The sequence below is a fragment of the Lepisma saccharinum genome, chromosome 15 (assembly GCF_977018435.1).
Source record: "Lepisma saccharinum chromosome 15, izLepSacc3.1, whole genome shotgun sequence".
Taxonomy (NCBI): Eukaryota; Metazoa; Arthropoda; class Insecta; order Zygentoma; family Lepismatidae; genus Lepisma; species Lepisma saccharinum.
In genome coordinates, this window is record NC_139243.1 from 53,556,405 (window position 1) to 53,579,234 (window position 22,830).

Below are 22,830 nucleotides of genomic sequence, written 5' to 3' on the forward strand. Positions count from 1 at the left end.
TGAAGTTCGCTATCCGTTCCATGGAGCGTTGCTTTAAATGTGACAATATGGCATCTTCAGTAAATGTGGAAAACATACTTGCCCCACAAACCATTCACGTTAGGTTAGGTTAGGCAAACCTAGTTAAAATTCAGGGTATTCATAAACATAGTTTTTGAATGCTTATCATTGCAAAAAATTGTTGTTTCCTTCATAAATCACCAGTGTTTACTTCGTTCACGGAACCCCTTATTTCTACTTATTTCGCATTTTCTAGAGTGACCGCCAGTTTTTAACTGCAGATTCGTGATTAGGATGCCAAAATTAGTGAGTATGCAGAATTTGAAAGCAATCTGAGATACTTCCGGTATTCTGTAATTGCTCCAAAAATTGTAATAGGGTACCTGCAATCCTCATGTTATTCTGTTAAGAGTTCAATGGCAGGTTCCTGTCCTTACATCACCACCATTGTAGGTAGTTTTCAGGTCACTTGGAAATGAACATTCAGACATAAATGCATCCTTTTGTATCGAAGTGACACAACAAGCTGCACATGTTGCTTGCGTCACCTCAGACTGGAGTATGCATTGTTGCTTGTCACTTCAGTATGAAACCCCCATGTCACTGTCAGGGCCTCCCTGATGGTATAGTAGTAAATATATCACCCTGTAATCAAGATGCCTGGTGGAAGCACATAGTGGTTCGGATCCAACTGTAAACTGTAGGTCCAGTCCTGATTAGCCTATCTGTGCATGAAGTGAACTTAAAACAACAATTCAACCAATGTGAAAAAGAAAGTTAAGGGAAGGAGTATTAGTTGGTGCTGAATTTATTATCATCTCGGTTGCGTATTCTAACAACATTGCCTTTACACAAAGTAAGTACATAGATATCAGTTGGTCACACCTTGTAGAAGTTCTGGGTCAGTTCTACCTAATGGAAAAGGTCCAGATTTGGTTTTGCGAGATTTTCAATAATACAAATACCTGTTCTTGTTCTTAAAACATGCTAGAGGGGATATTTTTTATCGTAGCTCAGTGCTCTCAATCTGTGAACATGATGGAACACATCACAAGGCACTTCCATTTTTACTAGCCCCGTCTAGTGCGATACACTTTTTGACTCTTCGCACTGAAGCATCTAGTTAGTTCCAAGGTGCAACACGGACAAGTCTACTTCGTCGATTTGGTGTCAAGTAGTGTATTGGTATCTGCACCATTCGAACTACATTTTGGAGCAGTGTAATATGTGGTCACGTGATGCTTGCTAAGTTATCAAATTATCGTTTAAAGGAACAGACAGGCATTTGTTGAATCTTCTGAACTTGAACACCGCCATTAGTCTACTTGGTTGAACATCATTCCCTTGCACCAGCGTGACACCAGGATACACGTGCACTGCACCAAGTGTCAGAAAGTGCAGCTTGGCTACTTGCTCCTTGACGTTCTTGGACACAATCGTTTCACTTTTTCACTATCACTTTTATTGATTCCGTGACACTAGGTTCATGCTGTGATCATAATGCTTCTCCAAGCAATTCAGATCCATCCATTCTAGCTTCACTTGCTTATCTAAATGTTACATTCACTTGTCCAGATAACTTTTCACTTCCTCTGCAACACACTCAATCATGGACATGAAGATCATAGACATGGCTGGATTTATTTTGTTTCAGAACTGCATTACTTGCAAATGCCTCTGTGATTTACTGGTTCATGTCTCTTCAAGTGTTGGATGAGTTCCTTTGTTAGGGCCGAGGTGATGGAATTTGCAATCAGTTGCCACTCTGCAAAGTGGCATGCACAAAAGAACTGTTCAGATGATAAGGTATGATTAACAACATAAAAAAATAAATTTTAGACAAATTAATTTGCTTAAAATGGGAGGAAAATATTTTTCTGGTGCTTAAATACTGTTAAAAAGTTAACTAATAGTTATATAATATTCCTGTTAAAATATTTTGTTTCAAAAAATTCTCATACCCAAATATGCACAGGGAAATTTCTCGTATGTTATAGTCTGTGGATTGCCTTACTTTTGGTTCTTGTTCTGTGGCTTTTGAAAATGGCTTAAAATTTAACAATTCCTAGTTTTAATATCATACAAAATCTTATTTAAAGTTCTTTAAGTCTAATCCCATGTGCTAATAAAATTATGAAAGAAAATCTAACGTAACATTGACTATTAATCAACTATTTTGTATTAGGTAAACACCACAAATATGGTGGTATAATCACAATGCCTATCAGTTATTAAACTTTAAAAAGCAGTGAAAATATATAAATTGTGTATTTGAAGTAACCTGTTAATATAAGAATATGCCTTAATGAAATACAAAATAAGATCCAAAATAAGGTAACTGTCTAATAAATTAAAAATCATAATGGATTAGAACCAGGACATGCTTTATACTTTTTAATTTTTCCTTACAATATGCCATCAGAAAGATGAATAAATTGGGAAAGACTATAAAATTGAATGGCACAACTCGCTATGCATATGCAAATGATGTTGATATGCTAGGAAGTGATGCATATACATTTAAAAAATACTAAACAGTGCAAAGAAAATGTTTGGATGTCAATACGGAGAAAACTAAATGCCTGTAATACTAAGTGTTCGGTAATGATAAATACCTAATTATAGATAATATATTCAATTCAATTTCTAAATTCAAATACTGAAAGTAATATTAACAATTAAAACTGACATTAAAGAGTAAATTAAAAGCAGACTTAATTCAGACCAAACATATTACTTTTTTGATGATAAAATGTTATCCCTAATGAACTACATTCCCTATATTCGTTCCCTGATGTAAAAAAAGTAAAGTGCTCCCCTGTGTTTCTTTATCATGACCAAAGGTGGGGGTGATGTGATCAGCACCATGCCACTGGCCAACCTTACCCCTCAGAGTTTGCTCCAGGTACTCACTGTATGCGACGCTGGGTGGGCACTGGGGCTGCTTGAACAGAGAAAAAATCCAGTCAGGAATCGAACCTAGGTCTCTCGCATGGTAGTCAAATGCCCTATCAACTAGCTACCGTGGCTCATCCCCTGATTTAATGAAATCATGAGTTGTCATTTTTTTGGAAATAAAACTTAAAGAACATTTTCAAATATATAATAATTTTATTTAACTTTTGAAAAGGGAAAATACTCGTCAATCTATTTTTGGCAACTCACTTTTACAATTCACAAGGATCCAATGTAAGTTACAAACTTAACAACAAAATAATTTTACATACATACAAGTGACATCTCGTGAATCAGCCTGAAATCATAAATCACAACTATGGGCAAAATTTGCCATATTCTTTGTTATAAAATTAATAGAATGTTCATCAACACCCTTCTGTGAATAGTGATAGTGAGCTATTGAAATCGATAGGCGAGTAAATGTTTTTATTTTATTTTATTTTATTTGCAAACTTATATGTTTGTGTAAGAAGCGAGTTTCAAACATGTTTGTGTTATTAAAGAACATTGTTTCTCTAGCAGTCAAATCAAACTTGAAGTAAGAATTGTTTTTATTAAAATTATGTAGTAGATGAAAGTAGTGTATGTAGTAGATTGAAGTAAAATATGATAACTCTTCTCTTAGAGTGGAACTCAGATTTTACATTTTCCTTCATTATACAATGTCCATTCAATAAAAAACCGGAAAAGTAGTTTAAAAAATCTAAAATACAACCCTGATTGTTATTTTGTGAAGGCATCTGTAAGCTATTCATAGCTGGGGCTGGCACACCTGCCTCGCGCACGGGACGCTGGGAAGCAGTTATACAAGATGACGGCACCCTTACAGGAATGCTCTAAGATGGAGCAGCGAAATGTCGTGAGATTCTTGTTGAGTGATGGCGTGAAACTAATAGAAATTCATAGCCGCATGGCAGTTCAGTACGGTGACAAGTGCACGAGAAGGCTACGGTGGATTGGCAACATTCTTCATCTCCCAGACCAAAGAAGGTGCGTGCTCAACGGAGTGCTGGAAAGGTCATGTTAACTGTTTTGGGACCACAAGGGCCAGTTCTTGAACATTACATGCCCAGAGGTCATAATGTAAACAGAACCATGAACTCCAACGTTTTGCGCGAAAAACTGAAACCAGCCATTCTGCAGAGACTACATGGTCTGGTTTCCAATGGTGTGCTTTTGCTCCATGACAAATGCGAAACCACACACTGCCAATATCACATTGTCTACCATCGAGGACCTGAAGTTTGAGTGCTTACTCCACCCTCCGTATTTGCCTGATCTCGCACCTTCCGATTTCCACACCTTTGGCCCACTGAAAGATGCACATAGTGGATCGAGGTTCCAGAATGACCACGAAGTCCGGTGAGCAGTGCATGAGTTGTTACGCACGGATCCAAAAGATTTTTTTCCTTGTGGAATCAGTGCCATTATCAAGTGCTGGTGTGCATACATTGAACTAGTGGGGGGGGGGGGACTATGTTGAAACATAGTACTGTAGTTCTTTTGGTGCTTGTAACATATTTCCGGTTATATATTGAATGAACCTTGTACATTGAATCTGCATGGTTCCAAAGAGCAAAATATTTTAAATTTTAACCATATTTAAAGTTTCTTCGCATTGGCACCCTTTAAATCAAGGTTCCACTGTTTTTTGGTTTTACAGTAAATAAATATGTTAATGATAGAAATTATGAAAACCGGCTTTATTATTCTCATAATATTTTTAGTATAAATTACTTGTGTACTTACAATTTTTTTCAGGAAATTTAAGCAGTTAAGACAAGTACTAATCTTTGCTTTTGCGATGAATCTGTATACTTCAATAGCCTCTGCATTGTGAACTTTGTACCATAGTTGTAAGCTGTGATGTGTACTCTCTCTTTGTAGGCATCTATTTTCACCTTGGGTGCATATTTCTGGCCTGGCATGGGATCAAATCTTTTTGGAATAGGATCAAGGGTCCTCATCATTTGTTCCGGGTGTATTGTGAAGTTTGCATGTCAAGAGGGTTTTTCACTCTAAAGCAGTTTGGTTTTTCATACAGGGTCACCGTAAAGTCACTTCTAAGTCCAGGCTTATTCAAACAACAAAGGAGTAATAGTATCAGAGCATTTATTGGTGTAGGAAAAACAAGAAGCATGGTTTGGTCAACAATCTATGATATACCGGTAAAGGTATCTTATTTCTGCGTGGTGTGAGAATGTGCATGGTATCTTATCTGTTGTGTGCTTTTGCATGTAGTGAAGTTCTTTGCATGTAACAGTAGAATGTGCTACAGTAAATATTGCTTGAGCTAAAATTTTCCTTGTTGGCATTCTAAATGCTTTCTAATGTATTTCTTGTGTGTACAAGAGGTATTCAAGTCAAACCAGAACTTCTATTGTTTTCAGAACAATGAAACACATTTGGATATGTAAAATATACTTTATTTCTTGATGTAATCCCCCTCTACACTAGTGTGTTTAATAATAATAATAATAATCTGTGGCTTGCCCGCTGTGGATGGGCCTTGTCCTATTCTCCGACTGCCAGTCTCCCTCCCATAATCCTACCTAGAGGTGTGGAGTTCTTCAATCGGTAATGGGGTGACGTGGGGTCAGCATGTCGAACCCTCAGCTGTTTTAGGAGATTTCCCAGACCGGGTTACACTACTCACTTGTAGCTCTGCCAATTTCCTCATGATGGTGGGTTGCCACTGGTCCTGTACACAAGCCGAGAACCCAGGCAGACTTGAACCCATGCCATCCCACAGTTGGTGTCCACAGCACCTTAGACCGCATGGCCACGGAGGAGGACTACACTAGTGTGTTTATCTTAGCATTTCACCAGCAGCATAGAAAGCAGAGGTGAGATCCGACTGCTTGCTTCACCTCTTCAGCACTGCTGAAATGCTGAGGAACTCCTTTAATGACTCAAACAGATGAAAACCATCATTTGGAGTGAGGTCAGGACTGTAAGGTGGATGTGAAAATCATGTGATGAGCAGTATGCAGGCATGCTTTTAAGGATGCATACCTTTAGGGATCAAACCAGGCTGTTTTTTCTCGACACTTAGAGAACTTTGCAGTAGTAAACACTGTTCATGGTTACACCACTTGACAGAAAATTCCCATGAATGATGCTACTTTTGTCCCATATAATACTGGTCTTCACTTCACCTGCTGACACAGTTGCTAGAAACTTTTTAGGAAATATGGCAACTTCACATGCTCCAATTGCTTTGATACAAGTTTTGATTCTGGGGTGAAATGATGCACCTGCGCTTTGTTCGCAGGTGACAATTCAATCAAGAAAAAAGTGGCCTTCCCTGTCAAAATGTACCTTTTAACACGTTGCAGATTTGCACTTTTCTGTGTTGGTCAAATGCATGAGCTGTATTGGTAGCTGTCATACACTAACTTTCTGGAACTATGTGTTCATGAATGATTGTGTTCAATGTTACCACAGAAAGATGCATGTGTTACACAAGCTGTTGACATGTTATCTCTCAATTTTCAAGGATCAAGCATTCCACTCACTGAAATTTCACAGGAATGATTGCAATGGGCTCGAAGCCGTCTCAACCACGATCGTCTTGCACTGTACGGCCATCTTTAAACTGTGTGTACCCATCACCATATTGTGCTTCAAGTCTTCTGTACTTTTTCATTCAGTTTTATGCCTTCATTCATACTAAATTTTATCACATGTTTCATGTTTACACTTGAAGCTTGTTTGCCATTTTGTTTATCAAGTTATTAGAATTACCTATGATGGGAAAATAGTATAGCCAATGCACTAGCTACGTTAACGACCGGCTGGCTTTGAAGTCCACGGAGCGTGCCCACCCACTGCAACAATCACATTCAACGCACAGTATTGCCCCACATCTACTCTGCACACCTACTCTACGTCACCTTGTCCCTCCGTGCACAAGCACCTTCCCACTGTCTCCACATTGAAGTTGCAAAGTATGGCAACAGTGTATCTTCAGTCATGTGACTGAGATTCCACGTGGAGTAGACTAGCAGAATGACAGCTGCGCCCATTGTCTGAAGGTTGAGTGTGATTGGACGAAAATAACTCTCCTGCTATTTATCCCCACCCACGTTCGTGGCGGCGGCTTTCTTCAGTTCTTCCACGTTAACGAAGTAAACGCGTGGCCTATACTCGCGTGTCTCTTATAAGTAAAGCCTTTCATGCTAGTCTGGCTGTGTTCAGTAATTCTGAAAAAAATCGAAAACCCAAGTTTGACTTGAACAACCCTTGTAACTGTTGTTTGCATAATTGTTGCCAAGTTTCTACAAGTGTTTATGTATTTGAAGAAATTCATGGTTTCTTCAAACACACAAACATGTATAGACACTTGGCAAAAGCAAAGAATTCAGTCTCGACCAGAACTCAAAAATCTGGGGCTTTGTTCAGGATTGGATTTCTGTTCAAGCCTACATTTTTTGTTAAGATTCTACAATAGCACATCTCTTGTGTATGCTGAGTGCAAGTCCTGGTTGACTACATCTTGTGCATGCCAAAACATAATGTAACATAAATACTTGTTTGTTAATGTGGCAGTTCACATGTACAACCAATAACAAATAACAAGGATATTATAAAATCCAAATTTCAGACATTTCTGGACTCTACGCATAAACACTTGAAAGTACTATCTCTGTATGTGGCTTTATTAATAACTACTTGGCCTAATGTACTTCTTGTATCGTATGTTGATTTTAAATTACAGTACTGTGCAGTATAAACCTTGGGTTTTACAATTCATTTAGTAGAATTACAACCATTATAATTTAGATTTCATACAATAAATTCACGTAAAATAAACATGAAAAATATTCAAATAAGATGAGAATTGTTCTTGATATAAGTATGATGCAAGCAGGATTAGTTTTTAACATTTAGTTTATTTTGATAAGAAGAGGCAATATATGTGTTCAATGTAATGGACATTGTGTATAAACTTGAAACTTGTTTGACCTTTTCCTTGGCCAACTTCATAACTTCAGACATTTCTAAACTGGACATACAATAAAGGTTTTTGTTTATTCTTCTCGATGGCATAGAAGTAATGTTGTCACCTGGTAATCATAGGATCCTGAATTTAATACCCAGTAGAGGGACAGTGGCTCAGATCCCACTTTAAACTATGGGTTCAGTCGTGATTAGCCTATCTGTGCCTAAAGTGATCTAAAAAGTTAAAAATAATGCTCAATTGTTTATCCTTTGCTAATTAAATGCAGAGTTGAGGTACTAGGATTAGGTATTCGTAAGTAATCTACACAAGCAGTTCTGGGTTCGATTCCTGGCAAGTGCCCCCAAAATTACGGCATTGACAGCATCGTGTGGACAATTGGGAAGCTACTTGAAATCAAAAAGTAGCAGGCTCTGGTCACGAAAGCAAGAAAACAGTGGCGATGGGATCCGATGTGCTGACCATGCATCACCCAATGAAAAGCCTCTCTTGCAGTGCCTGGCCCTTCAAGAGTTGTTGCACCACGGAGTTCAGAGTTTTTAGTTATTGCCACTGTCTTCCCTGCTCTATGGTCTTTCTTAACCAGAAATAGTGGTCGAGTGTTCATTACCATAATAGGAATGCTACGAATCTAATATCCATTCTAGTATTCTAACTCAAATTCGTACAATCATTCATTGTGATTACAAGTATGGAAGTGTGCATATCACTTTTCCTTTGGTCAGAAATTGATCTATGCTTATATAAAGAGAACTTTACCAAGATTTTAATGCATTGAAATACTTTTGCAATTTGTTTTGTAATGTAAACACACTAAAAGCATTGAAAATATGATTTGTCTTAATTTTTAGAATTTGAAAATGATGCATGATTTGAGAATCCTTATTTCATAAACGTATCATGTTCATCTTATTGTTGCACATTGCTTGTTGCACTTGTACTTCAAAACTATAAAATCACATGCAAATGGTATGTAAAAAAGTACTATATTTCTTAAAATGGCCATTACAAGATATATAGGCTATGTAGTGTTTCTTTATGTAACACACATGATTTTTATAATATGGTTTTCTTGTATTAAAAATTTATTTACATCCCAAATCAGCACAATTGATTTCCTCACACATTTTCATTTTTATTCTCGTTAAAGAGATCTCCAAATGCTGAGTTTTAATTTAGCCTCTCTGTCATGTAATTTGCAAGACATGTCCCATTTCTTGGTGTCTTGTTGTTAAGATGATTGTCCCTGTATACCAAATACTTTAGTTTTAATCAATCAATATTGTGTATTGAGCATGTAGCATGCCACAAACATTGCAACCACCTTCAATGACTGTATTTGCTAATTTATTTGACATATCTCCTGGATTTTCACAGTTAAATATAATAATGATCAAAACCAAAACATTAAAGATTAAAATAAAAATAAAAATCCATAATTTCACCCACCTTTCTTCGGCTGGATTACTTCAATGCTTATTAACTTTAAATTTACATCAACTTACGAAAAATAAATAATCCAGCTAGGCACAATTAACTCTATGCAGCCAAATATAATTAATAATTACAAATAAAAATAGTAAAATAATATTTTTCCCTCTCCCATATCAACCACCTTGAAAACACTACCATTTGTTAGATTCACAGATAAATTTAATTCTTCTCTATGCAATCTATTTTTTTAGTTTAATAAAAATGTAAAAAGATGGCTACATTTACTTGTAAACATATAAACAGAATTTCACTAAAAAATTATTAAAAATCAGGGATAGCATTTGCATGGAATTGGTACTGCTGAAATACATTGATAAAAAAACACCACCTCAATACAACACCTCTTTATTTCATAAAATATTGTGGAACTTTTAAGCCACTTAACTTACTAAATATGCACTACCTTCTAATAATGGGATAACTTTTTCAGTTAGGGTTTAAAAGCACTAATTTTTCTGAATAAGTGTGTGGAAGTTATGACGCATAATGATTTTTTTTCTGTTCCTTTGCTTCAGTTCTGTTTGTTGTATGTACTTGCTTTCCTTCCTGCATGATAATTCATTCTAATCCACTTATGGAGAGTTCACACCAAAGTGACAGGCAACATTTGTCACTGGAGGATTTCACCAATCAAATGCAGGTTTGTGTGGCCTGCCATGCAACGGTGTGAAATGTTGCTGCTAATTGGCTCATTCCCAAGAGACATACATCGCCTGTTGTCATTTGGATGTGAATTCTCCCTTACAGTTCATTTTTGTATGCAGTTTTTGATCATGATCGATTTTACCACCTGTCTGGTCACCCAAGTGCATACTGTATATGCCTGACATAACTACCAGACAGGTAGCGAAATCGAGCGTGATCAAAAAACTGCACGAAAGAATGAATTGTAAATGTATTTCAATGGATTACCTTTCTCTGTGTAACTTTCAAATGGATATCTTTAGAAACAATTCCTGCATGATTTTGGTGTGTGTGGTTTTGGTATTATAATCTCACTTTGCAGTATGTCCATGCTACTGATATATGTTACAATAACATGTAGCATACAATATGTTAAATTCCGTGAAACTTATTATAATGGTAAATTTCAGATGACAACTGGTGATAGCACCATTCCCAGCATGCAGTTGAAGGCAGCTGAAACGTCTTCCCATGTGGATCATCTGGCGGAACTCGACATTGATTCTGAAGCTTCCTATGTCCGCCTGTCGGGAATCATTTGTACAATTGGTAAGACCTGACTTTCTCATATGATTTGCCATATCAGTAGTACATATTTTATGTGGGTGCCAGCCCCCGTGGCAGTGGTTAGCACACCACGCTATGATGCCAAGGTGTCCTGGGTTCGAATGCCAGCCTCGGCATGAATGTTTGTGAATGTCCATTCAATTTCATCATATCATCACTCATCCCCATCTAGCAAATTAGCCAAAAGTGGCACAAAAAGTGAAGTAAAATAAAGCAAGTCAGTCAATCAATATTTTATGTGGGTGGTTCAGATATTTCTTTGGTCATGTGTAAAGGAGTCCATTTTTGCTTCTCAAATATTTGCAGCAGAATTAATCAATTTTCCATTATTTGAATAACTTAGAGGATAATTCAGACTTCAGAAAGTTTTGCATCATTTTGTGACAAAACATGGTAGAAAAATGTGCCTCATACCTTTCAAAAACATGAAATATTAAAATGTAAAGTGCTCCCTGTGTTTTGCGCCGTGCCATGAATGCATACAGAGGATGTGGAGTTAATGTGTGTGTTATTTCATATTTCGTGTTTCCATCAAAAACTAAATTTGCATGTGATAGGAATAAAATTTGCACAGCCGAAAATAAGTTGGCAATGCTGCGCACGCCAAGGCATTCGTGATAAGATGCATGATGAGCCTCAAGTAAAGTTTTCTCAATGCGCAACTTCAGTACCGAAGGTTGTCGATTGGAAACTTTCGGGAGCATGTTGTCTGTCCACACAGTTCTCCCCAAATGCCTGTTTGAGAATGATTTTGTGTTCATGTTTTCTCTTCCAACGTAGTTCTGACACTGCAGTAATCTTAATATTTTTTGTTCTTATTTTGCTTTGCTTTTACCATGACATGATTGTAATTTATCGGAACTATGAGGATGAATGATAACACTGTTCGGCAAAATTAAACTTTTTGTCGCTCCCATGAACCAAATTAGGTGATTCTTATAGATTTCGAGCTCCCGAGTTCGAATCCGCAACCCGTTTTTCTCCAAGACGTACCAGTTTTGAGGGAGGGGGTGGGGGTGGGTTTCAATTACCACGCAAAGGTGCTATTCTCCCCCCATATAAAATTGCATGCTATCATCAGAATTTCAATATAAAACAAGCAGATACAACTACATAAAGAGTAAAAGTTCAACATTTACATGTCAATTGGTATTCCTGCTTCTCTTGTAATTTGTACAGGGTGTCTCGCGTGTCGCATTCCAACAGAAGTCGGCCAACATATTCACACTCCATTTCCCACTGTAGCGCCTCTCCATGGTAGCTATTTGTTGATGAAACCTTTCACCGTGTTCATCAGAGACCTCACCCAAGCTGTACTGTTGAGGGAAGAAGTCCAAGTGACAATGCAGGAAATGTAACTTGAGGGACATATTAAATCCCATGGTACGAAATGAAGTAATTAACCTGCCCACAATGTCTTTGTAATTAGGTGACTTATGATTCCGGAGAAAATTACTGCACACGTCTCGAAAGGCCTCCCTAGCCTCACGTTCCGCATCACTCAGCTTAGAAAGAAATGTAGGATCCTTCAAAACGTCTCTGATTTGAGACCCTGTATAGACACCTTTTTTCACCTTGGCCTCGCTAAGTCTTGGGAACAGTTTTCTGATATGAGTAAATGCTTCACCATCCCGCTTCAGGGTCTTGACAAATACCTTCGTTAGACCTAATTTTATATGGAGAGGTGGTAAGAATACTTTCTCCGGATCCACAAGAGGTTCATTAGCCACGTTCATCTCTCCTGGGACCAGTTGGTTCCTTGGTGGCCATTTTGTGATGGTATACTGCTGTTTGGCTCGACTGTCCCAATGACACAAGAAACAGCAGTGTTTGGTGTAACCTCCTTGTAAACCGGTGAGGATGGCAATAACCTTAAGGTCAGCACATACACACTACTTAAACTGTTCGTAATTTAATTTCTGTAGTAGGTTCCGCATGTTCTCGTATGTTTCTTCATATGCACAGCATGAGCAACAGGGTAGGCAGGATATTGATTGCAATTGTGTAGTAACTCTGCCTTCAGGCTAGTCCGCGACGAATCTACGAACAGTCTATATTCTTCAGTGATGTAGTCAAATTTCAGTTGTTCCATAAGCAACGGAATGTCACTGCAATACACCAAATCACCATCCTTTGTAAAATTAGGAACTAGGCTCACCTCTCTCTTTCTGTACATCGATATATTCACATCTCGGTCAAGTAAATTCCATTGTTGAAGTCGTGATGCAAGCAACAGGGCCTCGATCTTCGGAAGGTTTAAGTCTCTGATCAGATCATTCAGTTCTTCCTCACTTATCACATGTGGTTCCTTAGTGTCAGACACTGGGGCGTAATTGGGATCTGAATGCGTACTCGAAGATTGTGCAACATCCTGACAAGTCGAAGGTTCTTCGTCGGATGAAACACTACTCAGTGTGTATGAGTCTGGTGGTACGGGTACAGGCAGAACAACATCATGTGGGACAGGTCTCCTCGCGGAATCCAAGTCAGGATACTGTATTTTATGCTTCGTGCCTTTTCAGAAACCTGTAATATTGGTCAGGCAGAAGTAACAGTCTGCAACATGATCCCGGGGCTCACGCCAAACCTTAGGTACAGCAAATGGTATCGATTTATGTGTACCTTTTAACCATCCTTTTAGAGTACGCGCACACGAGTTACAACTTTGTTTGGGAGCCCAATCGCGATCCTGGTCGCCGACTTTACACCCAAAGTACAGGTGTACGCTGTCTTTAGGAACGGTGACAATGCCCTACTTTGCCCCTTGAAGACCACTTCCCCACATATGTAGCAGAATGAATCTACCGAGTTTTTGCAAGTTCGTGGCATGTTGGTTTAACACAAATGTCAATGTTTCACGCAGAAATATTTTTCCTTAACGATATAAACAGACACAGAGTAACGCGACCCTCTTACACAACGATCACCTCGGAAGTAAAATATCTGCTTCATGGGACAACGAGGTGGATGTCTTGGCACCTTTTTCCAACCACATCTGGTTTGTCGTCTAGACAAGGGGGTGCCAACGAATGACCACAAGTTGATTACGAATCCTTTTACCTTGAAGGAAGCCGAGGTGACAGTGTAGGAAGAGTGTAACGAATATAAAACGTTGAACTCCAATGTACACAAATACGCCTGTCACACATAGTTAAAAACTGTAAGATACAATTCATTTTAGAGCCAGTCACTTATGGCTCATGGGACATCTTGAAAATATTTCTTCCAGCAGTAATGTTAAAATGCAATATTATTCACATTTTTGTTTTGACATTTGTCTGGAATTCTCAAAAAAATCTGTGTTGTGGCAGAATTCACTGTTTTTTTTTGGAGTGGGTGGGGTGTATTTGGAATTTGTTTCTATTTCGGGGGGGGGGGGGGTTGTGAGGGCAGGGGAAAGAATGTTCCTAGGATATAGTAACAATTCTTGGATTGAGGTAAAAATACACAATTATGCATTCCAAGCATAAAAAATACAATTTCATTAAAAAGATACAATTTTTCGGTAAATTTTTATGGAAAATGCCCCCTAAAAAAAACCTTACGTGCTGGAACTTTTTCAATGCGATATTCGTAATCAGCGACTCGAAATCTATAAGGTACACCCTTTCATCCTCATGGGAGGATTTTCATGCCGATCAGTGTAATTAAATCAAATTGATAAAGAAACACTACAGAGATAGAACTCCATGCTGAGACCAGGATTCGAACTCTGAAGCAAGAAAGGGAAAGTTTAGTCACATTGTTCTAACTCTCGGAGGTGTCCTGTCAATCTCCACCAGCTTAAAATTTGTGACAATCGCCACCAGTTCATTAGCTGAAGGTGATCCACTGTCTCCTCCCTCCCTCCCCTGAGGCAATGACAGCAGAACCTTCCCTTCCAGTTGCTAGCCCCGCTTTCTTTCATTATTGCTCTCACAGGCCTGCTCTGCCTTGAACAGTCAAGTGAATTTTACTGATTCCCATCACACTTATTAATATTATTGTGCCATCCCTCGACAGAGTTGGTGGTTCGATGACGCCTGTTGTAACAACTCCAAAGCTCGACTGGAACTTCTTCGTTTTCCATCCATCTCTCCACGAAATAGTCCAAAAATGCAGAAAGTTTTTCAGGTCGAAGAAATGCCAAAGCAGCACACATGCGAATGATCAATCCTACTTCTTCGTTCTTCATAAACTCACAAGCAAGTCCCAAATCTTGAACTTTTCTCCAGATGCACTTTCTCATGTAGAAGTAGCAACCTTTTACCTCTACTGCGGGAAATACAACTTTAAGAGCAGAAATTGCTGCCGATTCAAAATCGACTGTCACCGTCGCTGAATTCCACTCTGGCATGGCCTCAATAACAAGGCGAAAAAGTCGAATATATGTTTCTCTCCTTTCGTTTGGCAAGAGAGCAAATATAACTGGATATATATTTGTTTCGTTTTTTGAGCTTCCAAAGTCTGCATGAATGGTATAAATTTGTGAAAATTGTTTACTGTAACTCTTAAAAGTGCCATCCATAAAAAAAGTCTTGCTTACTTCTCAAAGCTTCTTTTCCTAATGATCCACTAAAAATAATAACTCCCCCACCCGTGTTGTTGTTTTTCAAAAGAAAATTACTTCCATCTGTCATGGTAAGCATTCCCATTTCCAGAACAACTTCTTCAGATAAATATTGACAGAAAGCGGGGCTAGCAGGCAGAGGGGAAGGTTCTGCGGTCATTGCCTCAGGTTAGGGGACAGTTGGTCACGCGTAGCTAATGGACTGGTGGAGATTGTCACAAATTTTAAGCTGGTGGCGAATGACATGTATTCCTCTCGGGCACCAGTAGCTTATAATTATATGTAATTGCTAAGAAGTATTTATCTTATATTCATGCGTAATAGCTGTTTTTGGACACTTAATTTATGGCTGGTATTAGATCGAAAATTATTTCTTCGGGGACAATCCTCTTTCTGTTTGACGGGTGCTAGAGGGAGGCACATCTCGTTCATAACAGAGAAACAATCGTAGCATACAATTGAAGTGTGACGTTCAAATCACTATTTTTATTATACGTACGGAGATCAGTCGGATATGGCGATTGTGACATGCAAGTTTCATTTTCTCATTATATCTAAACTGTATCCTAATTGATAATCTCGTAACAACATAAAATATTTCCTGATTTACGCAAATTCATAATGATTAAACTAAACAGGACCTACATTTTTTAAATGTTAAATCTGGGTGATGGATTTTTTGGCTCAACAGGAAACTAAAATATACATGCAATACTCATTCACTACCCAGAGGCAGCTGTAAATAAGCTAGACTTGAAATGAAGAAGTAATATTCATATTCATGATACGAGAGAGTGGTAGGTAAACCAAATATGTAAGGAAAATGTGTAAGTTTCTACTGTGTGTGAAAATTTTCAACCTCCGTGGAGGTATGGTTAGCACAGCGCAGTACGAGGACAGAGATTCCGGGTTCGAATACCGTTCTGGACATAGTTTTTTGTTTGTCTATTTATCATATCATCACTCATCTTCATTGTCGTGATTTCTCAAAAGTGGCATAAAAAACGACACTGAAATACCAAAAATTAAAATTATTTGAAAATTAGAAGCTCCTGTCAACACGTCTATTATTTGGAGATCCAGCAACAATGCAACTTACGATCAGTAACTAACTACCACAAATTTTGAAGAGGTAATTATTTCAAGTCCACTTTGTGCATAGATAGGCAAATCGGGAAGAGAACTACAGTTTAAAGTGGAATCCAAACCATTATGTGCCTCCACCAGGCATCAAACCGTGAATTCGTTGATTGCAATGAGGCAACGTTTTGACTGCACCATTGTGGAGGCTCTCTTTAATCAGTTACATCTGCATAGATTACCACAAATTGATATCAAACATATTTCACACACTAAATAGAATTAATTATCACCACAGACGGGAAATTAGTTTCATGGAAAATCGGAAATACGAGGAATATCTGTCACCCTTTTCGTGTTGCTATTGCTTATAAAATAAGAAGCATTTCATATCTCTGTCACAGTCTATTGTCTCTATTGACTGAAGAAACAACAATGCTTCAAACTCTGAAGTCTACACCGAAGGTTCTTTTTCTGTCATTTCAAGTCACAGTTTGACCACTCTCGGTTAATCGCGATGATAGTGATTAAAGATGTGATAGATGGAAGTGGAATGAAGACAATGACACATCCATATTTTCTGGTCCAGGTTCTATCTCCAGATATTAGACTTTGAAGCGCGTGTGCTAACCAATTAGCCACGGGATTGTCCATTTGATGCTTCTCAGTTCACCAAATTAATCTATTTGCGATTCAACATCCAGAGGTAGAAAAGCAACGGAAGATAACGAAAAAAAACAAAAAAAAAAAAACATTCACTTATCAACCAGCAATTTCATGCTGACCAAATCCACACACCAACTTCTTATGGCATTCGTATTGCAGATTGGACTTGAGGTTTAAAGATCGCCCATTTCCTGGTTCAACTCGAGGCAATCCAGGTGCGTTATCAAAGCTCCTTGGAGCATGCAGGGTTTCCAATTTATCATAGTCAAAGATCTGCGACAATATTACTACTACTTAATAATAATAATAATAATAATAATTTGAATTATTTCCATGCATCATGGAGAAAAGCACAGCATTCCAAACACACGTCACTCAGAGTGAATGCCTTCAAAATACACACAAATTCCTGATAATAAAATATGAGGGGACCTTTGATTCAAAAGAGAAAAAAGTTGTTTTGTATCTCAACTGCATCAAATGTTCAATGAATGAGTATTTATTATGTGTATGTGTGTGTGAGCAATAAGCATTAACTAAAGAAAGTTCTTCATTCGTTGTAAGTGGGTAATGTATAGTTAGGCGGACGAGAATACACAGCCACCAGACCACCTTCCCATTGTTTACACTGGCATGTTTTAATTTCTGATTTCAAACGACAATAGCATTAACCATTGTAAAATGTTTTGTTGGTAAGAACAGTGAGACATACCAGATGTGAATTATCGGGGACAAGAACTGAATAATTCTAACAAATTCCGGGAATCGAACCCTGATCGCCTGTGTAGTTGTCAGATGCCCTACCAACCAGACCATCGCATCTCCTTGGATGAGTTACATACTTTGATTATTTCAATTTATTTTAATATATTTTCTTGTTTTTATGGATTTTCTTCACATTTAAAATGTCTCACCTCGTTGACTACACAATTATTTCGTATCAAAGAAACAATTGTGTTCCTAGACTTTGTAAAAATCAAATGACTAGAAAGTAATTTCGTTCTATTGCTTTCATAAATACTATATTTATGTAGATCTCTACTATTTAATAGTAGTAGTGGTATTAGTATTATTTGTAGTAATTCAACTGATTAGTTAATTATAAGTATTATTAATTAATTATGATTATTATTTAATTACAGTTTAATCAAACAATTTCAATTTGGAGAAAGCTTTAGAAATAACACACCCCTTGATGAAATCCTGGGTATGCTACTGCTTGCTTCAGAGTTCAAGTCCTGGTCTCGGCATGGAGTTCTATCTCTGTAGTGTTTCTTTATCAATTTAATCTAATGATCATCCATCCTCATAGTTGCGATAAATTGTAAACATGTCATGGTAAAAGCAAAACAAAATAAGAACCAAAACAATATTGTAAGATTACTGCAATGTCAGATCTACGTTGGAGAGAGAAAACGTGAACGCAAGATTCATTTTCAAACAGGCATTTGGGAGAACATGTGTAGGCAGACAACATGCTCCAGAAAGTTGCCAATCGACGTGTGGCATGATCTTCGGTACTGAAGTTGTGCATTGAGAAAACTTTGCTTGAGGCTCCTCAAGCGTCTTATCAGGAATGTCATGTTGTGCGCAGCATTGCCAACTTATTTTCGGTTGTGCAAAATTTTTTCTTACCATTACATTTGCGGCCAGGTGTACCAGGTGCTCACAATTAATGTTCTCCTACACAGAGCTCTCTGGAGCCCGTTCGAAGCATCTGATTACGGTGAAACTTGGTGTAGAGGCTAAGGAGACCATGGGAAAGCGAATGCTGATGTAAATAAAATACTGTAGTTCAAATTATCACCAACAGGTGGAAATGTGCTTAAACATCTTGGGAAATGCTTCGTGCAATCATTATTCACACTGTTACATTTTCAAAGGGTAATTCATGTTGATGGCATGCATATTGAACATTGCTCTACTGACGTAAACTAAAAGTAAGTTTTTGCATGTCTATAGAGCACCAGAATGACATGAATTGTGGGAAATATGTGAACTAAACGACATACCTCCATGCCTAGCCAATAGAATCGACACAACACCAGCGTACGTCATTGCCAAACTTCTGCTATTGTTCACCTGCCAGAAATCAAGTAGGAGCAACAAATGGCATTTTTTTCTTTCTTTTTTGAGCTTGCTTTTTTCCATGTGTTCGTTGTTTTTATTGAAGTTTGATTGTGTTGTATTTCATTGTGTGTGTGGTGCGGTGTATATTTGTTTCATACTGTCTCATAAAGGCCAGAAATATAATCAGGAACGTCATCAAGTTTTGTGATGAAGAGAAAAGATTGAAATCGTGGCTATTTCCAATGGAATCTGCATTCGAGCGAACTGCCGCTGCCACAGGGAAATCAGTTTCAACAATTTCCTGGTAAGGCAACGCGTGGTAGACCAAAAAAGATTATGATGGATGATATGGAATGATGCATTTTACGTCAAAAGGTCTGGAATTTTACACAATAAAAAAGAGGGTAAGGTTTACTGAAGTGGAAGTGTTGGGCAAAGGTTTATTATACAGAGGTTGATTCATTTATATTGAGCCGAATTTGAATGTGCCACTTGTTTCCAACACCGGTTGTGTTCGATCTGCAGGCCACCACTACTGACTATTGCCCGGCATCGGAGTTTCCATTGCAGGAGACTGCATTGCAGCTAGACCGTGGGTATTACATCCCACTCCTCGTTACAGGCTTTCCACAGGCTGGGGACAGTGGGACAGGGGCCACTTGAGGAGTCCGAAAGCACAATAGTCCATTGGACTAGCATGTGGAATCTTGACAGAGATGTCAGAGAAGGGAATTGCAGAAATTCCAGTTTCCTGTTCCATACGGCGATAGAATTCCAGCAATGTTTTCACCATGTGGCTGGATGCCTTGTCTTGGTGCAGTACAACCTTGTTCACGTCAACCTGGTTTCGATCAGCCACATGACACGGTTGCTCTTGCGAACAATCTTGAGGCATAAATCCCTGTGAATGGCACGGTTGATTGTCGCCTGCGATGTGCGGCATTTGCTGGCCATCGCACACTGTGTGTGGGATTTTTGGAGGTCGCCATACGCCGAACAACAAGCAATAGCGGCGGGCTCCTCTTCACGGGAGGCCGGTTTCTAGCTGCTCGCGTCTGTGTGGTGGGCCCAGGACTCTGTGCAGCATATTTCCGTATAATACGAAATCACAGTGGCACAACCTACACGAAAATTACGCACTTTACACATTTCTACGATGTGCAACACCGTGAACTTCCTGTCACAAAGGGCAGCAATGTACCCTTCCCAGAATCTGTTCAGTTTCGGCAGCATCAGACTATGCTCGACCACACTGCTCTACTGCGTAATTATCAGTACAATATAAAAAGAAAAGATCTTTTATGAAATATCTAAAACTACCTACGTTGGTGAGTATATGATCTCCGTGAAACTACGTTTCGGGATGTAACTACTCCCTTCATCAGGTAGATAAGCTATGCCAATTTAATTATGCCATGGCTGCGTCAAACAAGACTTGGATCAAGAGGTATGGTAAAAATGGATAAGAAGGTTAAAATGTGATTTAAGGCAGTTGAACATGTGTAGGTGCCTTATTTCTCCTACGTTGGAATCCTGATGTAAAAGTCTATAAAAACACTAAAACAATTACTAAAACACGTTACACTTTTCCAGAAGTGGCTCTCTAAACGCTGTACATCTGATTTAGGAAGCCTCTCATGGCTTAGTTTACTGCGTGACTAACGAGATATTGTTGCTTGCCTCGTGGCAATCTCACGGCGATGCGTTGTGCATGCGCGATACAGTCGCATATTGAATCTGGCTCAATATACATGAATCAACCTCTGTGGTGCAGGGGGGAAGGGAAGTGGTTTTATCCCAGGCCCTCCACTAATTTTTAAAGCGAAGTCCACAACTGGAGATTATCACAATGAAGTGAATGGTGATAATTTTTTAAAGTGGCTAAAAGAACATCTGTTGCCTGGTTTACCTCCCAACAGCATTATTAGTTTCGATAATGTATCGTACCACACAATACAAGTAAATAAACCACCAACAAGCACAGGAATGGAGCAAATAATATTAGTTTTGAGGAGGACATGACAAAAAGTGAATTAATGTGTACTGTAAAAAGACACCAACAAGAACCGCAGTATGTGGTAGATGATATATTAAATGAACATGGTCACACCCCACTGAGATTGCCTCATTATCATTGTGATTTGTCGCCGATAGAACTAATCTGGGGTTTTGTTAAGCGAGGGGCAGAAGCAAATATTGATGAATCAGTTGCAAAGATTGAAGAACTAGCAAGGCAAGCTTTTTCGTCTGTTACACAGAGTATAAAAGTTGTTGTGATCATGTGAAAAGGCTGGAGCGTGAGTACTGGAAGAGGGACGGGATTATGGAGCAGGAGGTGGAACGGCTAGTCGTGGAACTTGGCGTGAACAGTGATGATGATGAAGATGACGACACATCAGAGTGAGGATGACACCGGTGAAGAACAAGATTATAATCCTCACATGACTGGCATCGCTCCGTTACCCCTTTTCCCAATTTCACACATGCAACAGTGAAGTAAGTTATTTCATTTACTTACTTCATTCTATTCTATTCTTTGCATATATCGTGTTTTCATTTGACATGAATTTCCGCTACATTTTATTGCTGCCACAAGATATAACATTCGTTTATTTAATCAACATCTTGCAGTTTATGCGTCGCTTTGTGAAGGGTTTTTATGTTGGCCCGTGCTGAACATGATGCCTACGTGTGGCAACACCACAGTGCGGGAAGTCCAGCTACACTTTTACGATTGCAGCACGTGGCACTTCTTGTCATCTTGGTCGATCTATAACTAATGGTTTTGCTCACATTTCCACCAGCTGGCCCTCGTGGTGGAGTGGTTAGCACATCGTGCTATGACGCCAGGGACCCCAGATTCGAATGCTGGCCTGGGCATGGATGTTTGTGAAGTGTCCATTCATCAATTTCATCATATCATCACTCATCCCCATTTTCGCAAATTAGCCAAAAGTGGCACAAGTACCAAAGTAAAATAAAGCAAGTCAATCAATGAATCACATATCCACCTGGTGGTGAAAATTTGAACTAACATTTTGTTTCACATCAGCATTCTCTTCCCTATGGTCTCCGTAGCCTCTCTACTAAAGTTTCAACTCAATTCGATTTCAAACCTTAGTAGGTTAACTTTAATTCTGACCACTTAGTACACTGGCAATATGTAAAACATATATTTTTGTTTTAGGCCCTGTTTCCAATCCTCCAGCCATACTGGAGAAGATGATGGATACTGGAATGAACATCGCTCGTCTTAATTTCTCCCACGGAACTTATGACTACCATTCAGGGACCATTAAGAACATCCGAGAGGCTGTTGGTAATTACAGCAAGAAGCTGGGTATGAACTATCCATTGGCTATTGCATTGGACACAAAGGGACCTGAAATTCGTACTGGATTACTTGAAGGTGTAAGTTAGCTAATTCTCTTTCAATTTGCATTTCTAGTTTTAAGATAAATACTAGATCTCTTAAATTAACAATGATATATTGTTCAGACTTTTTTGCATTAGAAATGAGTAATTTTTGTTATTTACGACCTAAATAAGCCTGGATTTTCATAAAACAATTGAAGACCCGGGGGGAAAAACGATGAATGTCTATTTTTTTGCCCATTTTGAGATCGCAGCGCCATCTGATAGCTCAGAAGCTGTACTATAAGAATGTGAACAGTCTTGGGGGAGAAAACGGTGAAAAGTGCCTGAAAAACTCATTCAAACATACGGGGCAAGGGTGAAGAACGATGAGTGTTTTCTGTTAAATAATGTGTGCCTCACTGAAATGGGTTAGCGCTACGGG

The 22,830-nt window shown here is 38.6% G+C and overlaps 1 protein-coding gene across 5 annotated transcripts in view; it reads left to right on the plus strand.

The window, feature by feature from the left end:
- LOC145999707 (pyruvate kinase-like) overlaps nt 1-22,830 on the plus strand; it is a 97,047-nt gene that overhangs the window by 37,415 nt on the left and 36,802 nt on the right. For 3 of the 5 annotated variants that reach the window (XM_083136976.1, XM_083136975.1, XM_083136977.1), the window contains exons 2-3: nt 10,510-10,648; nt 22,219-22,442. In XM_083136976.1, the coding sequence (XP_082993102.1) occupies nt 10,510-10,648; nt 22,219-22,442 (363 nt within the window). Of the gene's footprint in view, nt 1-5,002; nt 5,133-10,509; nt 10,649-22,218; nt 22,443-22,830 lie in introns of all 5 variants that reach the window. The other 2 variants (XM_083136973.1, XM_083136974.1) reach the window with 2 other exon arrangements.